Source organism: Hemiscyllium ocellatum, chromosome 31 (genome assembly GCF_020745735.1).
Source record: "Hemiscyllium ocellatum isolate sHemOce1 chromosome 31, sHemOce1.pat.X.cur, whole genome shotgun sequence".
NCBI classification, from domain to species: Eukaryota; Metazoa; Chordata; class Chondrichthyes; order Orectolobiformes; family Hemiscylliidae; genus Hemiscyllium; species Hemiscyllium ocellatum.
In genome coordinates, this window is record NC_083431.1 from 35,102,946 (window position 1) to 35,115,655 (window position 12,710).

Here is a 12,710-nt window from a genome sequence, read left to right on the forward strand (position 1 = left end):
CCTCCTTTTCTATCCTTCCTGTAGCATTTATAATCTGGAACATTAAGCTGCCAGACCTGTCCATCCCTGGGCCACATGTTAGCAACTACAATGATATCCCAGTCGCATGTTCCTAACCACCTGCCTTCCCTGGTAGGCTCCTTGCATTGAAATAAATGCAGTTTAATTTATCAGTCCAACCTTGTTCTCTGCTTTGTCCCTGCCTGCCCTGAATGTTTGACTCGCCTTCGTTCTCAACTGTACCCCCCCCTCCACCCCCAACCACCACCTTACTATTTTTAATCCTCCCAAGCAGCTCGAGCAAATCTCCCTGGCAGTATACTAGTCACCTTCCAATTTATGCGCAATCCATCCTTCTTGTACAGGTCATTTCTACCCCAAAACAGCTTCCAATGACCCAAAAATGTGAATCCTTCTCCCATACACCAGCTCCTCAGCCATGCATTTATCAGTTCTATCGTCCTATTCCTGCCCTCACTAGCTCATAGCACCAGGAGTAATCCAGATATTACTACTCTCCAAAACCTCCTTTTTATATTCTTGCCTAACTCTCTGTAATCTCCCTTCAGAATTTCAACCTTTTCCCTTCCCATGTCGTTGGTTCCAATGTGGACAATGACCTCCTGCTGGCTCCTCTCCCCACTTGAGAACATTCTGCACCCTCTCTGAGACATCCTTGATCCTGGCACCAGGGAAGCAACACACAATTCTGATTTTTCGCTGCTGGCCACAGAAGCCTCTGTCCGTACCTCGGACTAGAGAGTCCCCAAGACAATTTATCTTTTGAACCCAACACACTCCTCATTACATCAGAGCCAGTCTCAATACCAGAAACTTGGCTGTTTGTGCTACGTTCCCCTGAGAATCCATCACCCCCTATATTTTCCAAAACAGCATACGTGTTTGAAATGGGGATAGCCACAAAAGACGACTTCTGCAATACCTGCCTACCTCTCTCACCTTTCCTAGAGTGTCTGAGACTTCCACCCTTGTTATAACTGCCATCCATCACACACCCTTGCTCTTGTAAATTTCTCATTGCCTCTAACTGCCTCTCCAACTGATCCATTCTATCTAATAAGATTCGCAACCAATGGCATTTATTGCATATATAATCCTCAATAACCCATAAACTCTCCCTAAACTCCACATCTGACAAAAAGAGCATATCACTCTACTAAAGGCCATTTTTGCTTCTTTCAATCTACAGACCTCGAAAATAGCACTGTCTTATTTCTATACAAAACACTGCTCCAGGTTAAATTAATACTTATGGCTTATATTTTAAGTTTAATCAAGAGCCATAGCTCAATAAAACATATAATCAAGAAAGAACCCACTCTACTCACTACTGCAAACTTATTTTAAAACCACACTTAAAACATCTACTGATCTGTTTCTGTGCTGTGACCTCTCCCAACAGATTCCTCCAAGATTAGTTGTGAATTTCACTGTTTTATCATTTTCCCAGATGCACTCCGATGTCCAACAATACATGAATTCAACAGCAAAGGCAGTAACTGCTAACTCTGTCAGTTAGCAATGTGGGTTTCTTTCTATCTCTCTCTCTCTCTCTCTTGCACTGACCTCACCATGTGGTTCCTTAGTCTGTTCTTCTCCCTTTTAAAGTGCTGTTGCTTTGACTTTTATAAGCAACCTTGTAAGACAGGCAGCCATCGAATGTAGCGGGCTCGACTGTAGCATATTCTAAACAACCTTAAGCAGCACGATCTGACATCCACTCCTCTCCACTAAAAACAAAAATACTTTGAAAGCCACGCAAATAAAAGATAAGGAGAAAAATGTTATATCAGCTGCCTTACAGCCAGGTGGTGCTCCGCAACTTGGAGCGATTGTAAAACTGATCAATTATTCAAAAAAAACAACCTTATGCTTTTTTTATGCAACCCCAAAATAAACTGCTTTTACAACAACAGGAGTAACTTTCAAAGAGATATTAGCAATCGGACTAGAGGTGTACATGTGATGTGAAAAAAGCTTGCATTAAAATCCAAAATAATGAGTCACTAAGAGAAAAATGCAGTTTTAAAACGCAAGATGATCCTGTTAACTTAAAAGGAGTATATTTTTGTGTTGTATGCGTGTGCATACCAGTCTGACCAAGTGGGGTAGAAGTGTGTAAAGTACAGCTTTCAGTGAAAGTGTGTTGAAAAAATGTAAATTACATCATACTTAGATTTGCTTCCTGGGTCCTGCCGCGTCCTCTCTTTGGCGTGACTTCCTTACCCTGTTTTACAGCTAACGGCTAGCTGGGCTTTGCACCTGTGTCACTCATTGCCATTTTGTTCTGCAAAAGTCAAAGTCAGAAGCAAAATTATATCAGTCAGTGAGGTATAGATAGTGTTAGAGTCATTGAGATGTACAGCACAAAAAGAGACCCTCCAACTTTGGGCTAACTCCTTTTGCCTAGTTTGCATGCGTGAGGCATTGTGCCTACCACCCCCCCCCCAAATCCTCCACACAAAAGAAGACTGAGTAGTTTTGGCTCTGGTTTGATATCAATTTACAGGCTCTGAGTCACTTTTAAATGAATGTGTTAACTAACCCTTTAATCTTTTCCAAGTCAAATTTTCGGGGCCTTTTTCAGAGTACTGAAATCTTTTGAGGATTTCTTTTATTACTGACTTTTCTTTGAAAACCTGAATTTTTCCTTGTGTGATTCTTGCAGTGAGTTTCTTACTTTCGCAGGAGGTGGCTGGGTTATGTTAGAGCTCTTAATCATATTACAATATTATCAAGTGCAACACTTTTGGAAAGTTCTGCTTTTGCTGCCTTTAAATTATTCACATATTGTTTTCTCTCAATCCATATTTTTTAGTTGTCACATTAACCTTTGTTTTGGAGACCGGTAAGTTTGTAGGTTTTAGCCCAAGAATTCCACAGTTCAGTCCTTTCACAAAATGTTCACACTCTGCAGGTATTTGGTTTATTCCCTTCAGATGATGAGCTGGCTGGGTTCTAATGGAGATAATGATTCATGCTTGTGCAGTAGTCAGGCCTGATTGGAGCAGCTGGTTCTTATTAAAGCTCTTTTGTTCATTTACTTTCTTGTTTTAGCTGTTTCACTTTCTTTTATTATAATATTTCTGTTTCTCTACCTTTTTCTATGGCAACAGAAGAAGACTGTTCATTTCAAGCGGTAATTAGCATCCAGGAAGCTTGTAAGTTGATGTTGCTGAAGACACTGCTGCAGCTTTCAGGCACTGTCCTTTATTGCAGCATGTGCACACCAGGAGAAGCTGCATTTCCATGGCAAACACAGCGCTGGTGCAAAGAACAGAGTTAGAGAAAATATCTACAGCCTTTGGAAATATTTCCAAATAATACAATCTTTTCTATATCTCAGTCAAATTTTAACAATGCCCATCCCTCCTTTCTGTCCTACTAGCACTTCAGGGTAAAGTAACCTTTCAACAGACTGCCCATAATCTGTATTCTATCCCCCTTGGCCACCAATGCGTTGATCTAAACTGTTGTGCTAAAAGAAAAGGATTAAGTCAAAGTCAGAAGACAGTTCTTCCTTGTAGATTGACAGAGTATTTCATTCAGGGCCATGCCTAAAACCATAAGTATCAAAGAGATCAAGAGTTTCATAGGTAACCTCCTGAGGGCTGAATTTTTGTAAAGTCAGAAATAATTTGTGCATGAGGCAAAGTGGTGCTGGAACCCAGAATCCAGAGGTCCTGGCCATAAAACCAGCACTCCTGTTTTTCTGGGTTATTGGGAGTGAGGAGCTGGGGGAGTTGTTGGCAGAAATGGGATAGAAGATATTTCACACATCCACCGTTTGCAGAAGTAGCAGTTCTTTTACAACAGTGGCTGCCTTCGAATTGAATCAATTTTGGTCATCCATGTTTCTGAAACAAAACATTTGGGGAAGGTGTCTAAATCTACTGGAGTTACAAAGAACAAAGAAAATTACAGCACAAGAACAGGCCCTTTGGCCCTCCAAGCCTGCGCCGATCCAGATCCTCTACCTAAACCTGTCGCCTATTTTCTAAGGATCTGTATCCCTCTGCTCCCTGCCCATTCATGTATCTGTCTAGATGCATCTTAAATGACACTATCATGCCTGTCACTACCATCTCAGCTGGCAACCGTACAAGGCACCCACCACCCTCTGCATAAAGAACTTTCCATGCATATCTCCTTTAAACATTTCCCCTTCACCTTGAACTTGTGACCCTTAGTAATTGAGTTCCGCACTCTGGGAAAAGCTTCTAGCTAGTCACCCCATATATATCTCTCACGATTTTGTAGACCTCAATCAAATCCCCCTTCAACCTCCATCTTTCCAATGAAAATAATCCTTAGCCCCTCTTCATAGCTAGCACCCTCCATACCAGACAACATCCTGGTGAATCATCTCTGCAGCCTGTCCAAAGCATCCACATCCTTTTGGCAATGTGGCGACCAGAATTGTATCCAGTATTCCAAATGTGGCCGAACCAAAGTCCTATACAACTGTAACATGATCTACCAACTCTTGTACTCAATATCCTGTCTGATGAAGGAAAGCATGCCGTTTGCCTTCTTGACCACTCTATTGACTTGCATTGCCACCTTCAGGGTACAGTTGAAAATGTGTTGCTGGTTAAAGCACAGCAGGTTAGGCAGCATCCAAGGAATAGGAAATTTGACGTTTCGGGCATAAGCCCTTCATCAGGACACCCAGATCTCTCTGTACATCAATTTCCCCAGGTCTTTGCTATTTACCATATAGTTCACTCTTGAATTAGATCTTCCAAAATGCATCACCTGGCATATGCCCAGATTGGACTCCATTTCTCTGCCCAACTCTCCAATCTATCTGTATTCTTTTGCATTCTCTGACCGTCCCCTTTACTATCTGCTACTCCACCAATCTTAGTGTCATCTGCCAATTTGCTAATCAGACCACCTATACCTTCCTCCAGAACATTTATGGATATTGCAACAACACTGGTGCCAACACGGATCCCTGTGGAACACCACTGGTCACAGTTCTCCAATTTGAGAAGCTTCCTTCCACTCCTACTCTCTGCCTCCTGCTGCCCAACTAGTTCTCTATCCATCTAGCTAGAACACCCTGGACCCCATGCAACTTCACTTTCTCCAAATGCCTACTATAGGGAACCTTATCAAATGCCTTACTGAAGTCCATGTATGTGACATCTACAGCCCTTCTCTCAACAATCAACTTTGTCACTTCCTCAAAGAATTCTATTAAGTTGGTAAGACATGACCTTCCCTGCACAAAATCATGCTGCTGATCACTGATAAGCCCATTTTCTTCCAAATGTAAATAGATTCTATCCCTCAGTATCTTCTCCAGCAGCTTCCCCACCACTGACATCAGGCTCACCAGTCTATAATTAACTGGATTATCCCTGCTACCCTTCTTAAACAAGGGGGCAACATTTGCAATTCCCCAGTCCTCCGGAACCTCACCCTGTGATAAGGTTAGATACTCTTTGGGAGTAGTCAGCTTCCCTTTTGAGAGAGGTCATGCTCCTCTTTGGGATTGTAAAGAGTCGATATCAGTATACATATGTGGATAAGGTCTTTGAATTGATGAGCTGTTACATTATTTAAATAACCTGCCCTTTAAATTCTGAAAAAAACATACAACCATAAATTGACACTAAGTTGGCAGACTGAGAATAAAGCACGAAAGGAAGGATTGGGGGGTCTTTAATTGGCTCTAAGTTGGCATCAGAATAATAAGATACTGTGGTGTGGATAGGAAGTCATGACTTGTCACTGAGTTATCATGTGGGTATTACAGGCCATGGACTGATAAGGGCCGGTGGTAGAAAGAGGGGCATAGCTTGGCAAAGAGGGTATGGAAAACCATGGTCATGTGCATAGCTAGGTGTGGAGGAAATGAGGAGCAATAAGGCTGGGTGAATCACATAAGTTAATACAGATGACGTCTTGTGTGGGGTATGTGAAGGCTTGTTGGCTGATTTTGGTTTTATTGTTTGTTTCAAAATGGATTTGAAGTGCCAGAGCACTGAGCCATGACTTTAAAAAAGCCTACGCTGGCACACTGCAATGTCTCCGAATTATTTCCTGTGATGCCAGGCCTGCCTCTAGTTAGTGTCCAGCCCCTATTCCCTTTGGCACGAAGGTCAGACCATTCAGAGCACTTCCTCACAAGTCTGGCTCTACTCCCCAGCGGGAATGAAAATTCAGCCCAGAGAGTACATTGAACAGCCCTCTTAGCAATAGTATGAGGGGAAACCAAAGTGAGAATGATTTGGAGATTTGTAATAGGCATCCAGGAAATCAAACTCATAGTGAAATGGTATGGTTAATATGTGACTGCAAAGAAACCTAATTGTCTAGTTAAGTAAGCTATTTGGAATGTAATCACATTTTCAAGGTGCATCTATGTGTTCAGATTCTGATATTTTCAGAAATTAGCTTAAATTCTTGGGTAACCACGATGTGTTTGGACAGCAAGTGATGTTGAGGGATGAAGCAGCGAACTCTGGTATGAGTTGGTTCAGCTTCAGTTTCCAATCGCAGTAATTTCCTTGTCCATGCTGCGCCACTGCAGGATCCAAACTAGAGATTCATCTGGTGCAGCTCAGCAGGTGGATCATCTTCATGTGAGAGCTCTGTAGCTCTCAAAGCTGATCATGAGTGAGCATAACCCTCAGATACCCCAAGATCGGACCATTCTTAGAATAAACAGCAACTGCAAAATCGCAGAATGTGGCCAAAAGGTTTGGGATTCTCTATGATTTGCAAGAATACTATTTAAATATAATAAAATCTCTCACAACAGATGAAGGGTAAGATTCGGCAGCTTTGCCTGCATTATGCTCTTTTGACTCTGTCCTTTGAACCAGCTTCAAATGTAGGACGTCATGTGTGCACTTCACCTGCAGTAATGCTAGATTACAGTAACCGGATCGTAGATGTGCTTGGCTGTGTCACTCACACTCGGGTTAGTTATAGAAGGATGTGTCACCCTTAATACAAAAGCAACATGCTGCGGATGAGGGCATCTGAAATAAAAACAGAAAATGCTGGGAATGCTTTGATCACTGATAAAAGGGCCTCATCCTGAAAGTTGAAGTCTGTTTCTCTCTCAATAGATTCAGCCTGACAAGCTATGTATTTTTTTTGCATTTTCTATTTTTACTTCTCACCCTAGTTTTAGCTAGCTTTCCCACTTCTATTTGTTAGTTGCTTCCGGATTGTCATTAGTCCTGGCATTGTTTCTGGTATTTTACTAACTAAAAGGCAGACTCACTGTATCCATTATCACCAATGATTTGGATGTGGAAAAAGTTGAAGTGAACTCAAATTAATCTTTTGATCATATATGACTTCAAAACCGCAATGTTAATGGAATATAACAGGTAAGGGAGTAATCCACTGCATGAAATCAGCTTTCAAACCTGGCTTACGATTAGATTTTCTTCTTTACTGGTGAATCACCAGGAGAATTAGAAGGGGAGATGTTGACTGATGAGGGTGAGATGATTATATTGCAGAGTAGCTAGAATGTGAGGTACAGAAGATTTGTCAGCTGAGGTACCTTCAGAAGTATGAGTTGCTGACAATGTTATATGATTTTTGTTGAAAGGAAATTGATTTAACCTGGGTCATGGCCAATAACAGCCTCTTGCTTGCTTTGCATGATCCAGTTGTGACTGGCTAACACTGTACAGTCATTGCTTTTTGGATAATTTGCAGCAATACATGGCTACACTGGCTTACAGTTTTCAAGATCCATGTTAAAAGTGCTGAGTTTGTGGTTCAGGTTCGCAAGTCTTCGTTATCTGTGAACTCGAACAGTGTCTATTCAAAAATAGAAATCATCACAATGCATGATGTTTCCTGCTGTCTTGATATGCAGAGCAAGAATTATTAGAAAACCAGAGTTCAGCCTACTCAATTCTGTTTGCCTGGTATGCACAAGATGCATTGATGATGGAGTTACTGACTATTCATAATGATCAATCTCTTACCATCTGAGGTCTGCTGTGCCAATCAGTTGATTGCCTAATTTGAGACAACTGGGTAACTTCTGTTATTTGGTACCTTATACTTCTGTTGAGCTCTTCTTTGGGCAGCACTGGTTTTGTGACAATCTCAACAAGGTAGGAGGCAGATCTGCCCCGTTTCTCAATATTTGTCTCCCATTTTCTTCAATCTTTGCCCTTTTTGAGAGAAGGTAAAGTGCAGCAAAGTGAAAAAGCTGTGTAATAAATGTACAGTTCCCACTGTATTCAGATTAACAGAAGCAAATCAAATTCAATTGCCCCGTATCTTCAGCAGTGGCAACTTTTGGTGTGTATTATGCCTTTTAATCTCAATTAATTAATGTGAGATAATTTATTTTGTGTGCTCACATGCCTGAGTCTCAGTTGTGTACATAAGACCAGAAGGCATGCAGTGTCTACAGTAAGATTAATGTAAACCAGTTCCTTCTGCACAGAGACAGAAAGCAACCAATAGAGTAAATCAGGCAGGAAGTAAGAGAGGCAGTATCTCATTGAGAACTGACATGCTTCCACTCTGCAACAATAATGTGAGAATTTCTTCATAAATAATTATCTAAAATCAAGGCAGATAATTTTAAAATGTAAGTTTTCTTAAGTTAAAATCTTTAGGGTGGTTGCATGAAACAAATTCTAAATCAGCATTAAGTGTTTTTCAAGTCTTCATTTTTTTCAATTGATGGCCAATTTTCACCCCTAGAGCTGTGCATGCAGCTTCGGTCCTTGAGAACTATGTGTGGTTTAGGGCTTGTTATCTTAGGAAGAGTATTGTGCAGGAAGTACAATGAAGGTTCAGCAGACTGGTTACTTGGATGGTAGGCTTGTCCTAGAAAGGGAGATTGGAGTAATTGGGCCTATATTCTCTGGAGTTTCGAAGAACAAGAGCTGATCTTATTGAAACCTACAAAATACTTAAAGGGATAGACAGAACAAATGCAACAAAGATATTTCCTCTGGCTGGGGAGCCTAGAACAAAGGGGAGCCCCTTAGGGATTTTTTTTTTATTCAGAGCTTGTGAATCATTGGAATTCTCTACCCCATAGAGCTGAGAATGATGTGTAACTGAGTATGTTCAAAGTCAAGATTGACAATTTCTAAATACCAATGACATAAGGTGTTATGGAGCTATTGTGGGAAAAAGGCACTGAATTGGCTTATCATACTGAATGGCAGAACAGGCTGGATGGGGCTGAATAGGCTATTCTTCTCTTGATGTTCTTACTTTATAAACTAAGAAACAGAGTGTTGCTGGGAATGTGGACTGAAGTACTGAAAGTGGAAAACTGTGATGAAATCCCATGCAACTGTGATTGGCTTTGCCATTGCTCTGGTCTAAAACATCATCTTTAAAAGGAACCTCATTTAAGGTCATTGGGATAAGAAAAAAAAGCTTTCTGGAAACATAAATGACAAGCTGAAGGAGGATTGTTTTAACAAATTGTATTTGTATGCAGGATATGAGTGAACATCAGCAGTATTTGGAAATGGAAGAGAACCGACAAGCAGCTAGTTCTGCTCTCTGACTTTAAACAAAACCCCACAATAAAAAAAAATCAGCCTTTTCTGATCATCAGGGCCATTGTGGGAAGATTATGGTAGCTGAGAATACAGGATTTATACAGGACTAAAGCCAAACTTAGAATCCCTACAGTGTGGAAGCAGCCATTCAGCCCATTGAGTCCACATTGACCCTGCATTTCCCATGGTGAACCCAATCTAGCCTGCACGTCCCTAAACACTATGGGCAATTTAGCATGGCCAATCCACCTGACCTGCACATCTTTGGACTGTGGGCAGATATTGGAGCATCCAGAGGAAACCGTCACAGACCTGGTAGACTCCACACAGACAGTCACCTGAGAGTAGAATCGAACCCAGGACTGTGACACTGTGAGGCAGCAGTGCTAACCACTTTCACAGAAGAGCAAAGATGTTTGGATACAATGTCCAGCCTTTCTCTCAACTATTACTACATGAAATTCAACTGGTCATGCATCCTATTGCTCGATGATGCTAAGCATAAAAGTTTAATGTTTCTGAGTCCAAGAACACTGGCAATGTTATTTTGAAATGCTTTGATACATTTCTGATAAGAGTGATTGGTAATGGAAAAATATCAGACAGACTTTGAATAGAGATTGAGGTGATTGTGACAAGCTTTACAGAGCTTGAATAGCTGTGGGCTAAGTAGTTATTGACATAAGGTCAGAATCAGCAAGGTTTGATACAATATCATTTGTCCTCAGTCTGAAGTGTCTGTTTGGATTGCAGCAAGTGTGTAATGTGGAGTGTGTCTCTTGCTGTCTAACATCCATAACGTTTATTCTGATTTTCTTCCTGCAGCTGAGCTTGGATGAAACTGCCGCTCCACAGCCTATGGTGCAAGAAACAGACTATCCTGCTGTCACAGGACTGTGTATGGACAATCAGGGATGCAGTGAGAACACCTCCAATAACAAGAAGAAAAAGGGTTTTTTTTCCAAAGGGAAGAAACTGTTCAAAAGGTTGGGATCCAGTAAAAGAGAGTAACTCAAAAATGGGATCCTGGAGCAGCAAGTACTCCTACCTGGGATCCAGTAACAGAATGATCTGATCTTGAGTCAGGTATAGGTGTAGCTCTGACCTGGTTTCCAGCAGCAGAGTAACTCCTTCCTGGGATCCAGTAATGGAGAGTAACTTGCATTCAATCTCTAGTAATAGAGAATTACTTCATCTTGAATCTAATATATCAATTCAGATGATGCTGCACCTTGGAAATGATTGGAAACTGAGTGGAATTGTTGACATCAAATGGGATCACATCCACTGCAACAGAATCCTGACCACGGCAAAATCTAAAGAAACTTCCACTATCTCTTTGCTGTGATGGAAATAATGATTGATTGGCAAGAAACTCTAACCTGCACTAAGTAGCTGTTGAGCATTAATCCTATAAAATTATTAGAAGAGAATGCCTTTTTACAAATGGTAATAATTACAAACCATAAATTTTCAGCCAACTTGAAATATCTAGCTTCAGATCACCTCATTTGTAATTGTTAGAAGACCTATCACCATTATTGTTCATGCATTGACCCTCCAGTTAAGAGCACAGAGCTGTTCTATTCATGACAATATTGTTTAAGATTTGCAGAGATATAAATCTCTGCATTTCATTAACCTCAGAATTGGACAGGTAGTGCTTGAGTGATAAGAGAATTGTGGTCTAACCACCAGTTTGTTACTTGATGTAGTCTCACTGGTCCGTGCCTTTCCAGAGTTGCACACTGGTGAGCGCTATACCTTGTTATCAGCAGTGACTTATTGTCTCGAGTTGTCACCATTTAATAAGTTCCCAAAATGCTACTGGTTCAGGGCAGGGATTTACAATCAGGGCTGATGTTCACTGATGAAAGTGACTAAAATGTTTTTAAAATGGCTCTATTTCATGATATGTAGAAGAAAATGGGGGTATATTATTCCGTGACAGATATCAGACTTCTGATGTCCTGTTTGTATGTTAGAAATTTACAAACAGACTGTTTAAAGTCTAGTCCATTAGGTGCAAAACTAGAAGGCAGCAACTTTGCCTGAAATCGCTAGTGTGCAATGTGTCCATGTATTTTGAGATCTGATCCATTATATTGCTACAGGTGGGTAATTGGAAGGTTTGTCCTTTGCCTTATTCAAGAAAGACAGCTTAATGGATTTCTAAACATGCAAAACAGATTTTCAGATGCCAAGCCACAATACCCTGCCAGTTTTCAGCTGACACCCTCAGTTTGTGCACATTTACACTCTGTGCTCCAGGCTCCTGAGCAGCTGTCAAACATAAAACAGAAACGTATTTTCATACCTTAAATAATTGCCATCATGTTTAAATTCTTGCACGCCACTTTGTAATATACAGTCAAGATTTTGTAAAGAAGAGTTTATATGATTGTTTGTGACATTTATAAATATTTTCACCTCTTGTTTTGCATGCATCATTGGGATCAAGTTCAGCTGTGCTCTGCATGGAGTGCAATTATGAATAGGGCCAGGCCCTAACTGTTAAATGCTTTTCCCTTGTTTCTACATAGAAATGTTTTTACTGAAATAAAGTCTATTTTCACAGAAACTGCCTATGTATTTTAGTAATTATTATAAACCGGGAAAAAGGAATGCAAGAATAGCTGGGGAGAGGCTACGGTGGGGTGATCCTGGCTATGAAACAGGAATATGAGGAGGGAGGGCCATGGAGAGAAGTCATGTGCAGGATTCTTTTCCGATTTCTGGCACACTGATTATGTAATAATATTAAATAATTTAAATTTAACTGAGTTTCACCATTCTGTTTGCACTGGAGTTTCAATACCCAACACAAAGGAATGTGGTTGTAGTTAGGTTAGAATCCCTACAGTATGGAAACAGGCCCTTTGGCCCAACAAGTCCACACCGACCCTCTGAAGAGTAACCCACCCAGACCCATTCCCCGACTCTGTATTTACCCCTGACTAATGCACATACCACTATGGGCAATTTAGCATGGCCAATTCACCTGACTTGCACATCTTTGGATTGTGGGAGGAAACCAGAGCACCCGGAGAAACCCCGGGCAGGTACGGGGACAACGTGCAAACTCCACACAGACAGTCGCATGAGGCGGGAATCGAACCCAGTTCCCTGGCGCTGAGGCACCACTGAGCCATCGTGCCGCCCCACGGTATT

The 12,710-nt window shown here is 41.1% G+C and overlaps 1 protein-coding gene across 7 annotated transcripts in view; it reads left to right on the top strand.

Annotated features, from left to right (window-relative positions):
• LOC132830300 (peripheral-type benzodiazepine receptor-associated protein 1-like) overlaps window positions 1–12,056 on the top strand; it is a 299,306-nt gene extending 287,250 nt beyond the window's left edge. For 6 of the 7 annotated variants that reach the window (XM_060847882.1, XM_060847879.1, XM_060847886.1 and 3 more), the window contains one exon: window positions 10,365–12,056. In XM_060847882.1, coding sequence (XP_060703865.1) covers window positions 10,365–10,550 — 186 coding nt within the window. In that variant the 3' untranslated portion in view covers window positions 10,551–12,056. Of the gene's footprint in view, window positions 1–3,137; window positions 3,183–10,364 lie in introns of all 7 variants that reach the window. The other variant, XM_060847883.1, reaches the window with a different exon arrangement.
• Window positions 12,057–12,710: the final 654 nt, after the last annotated feature.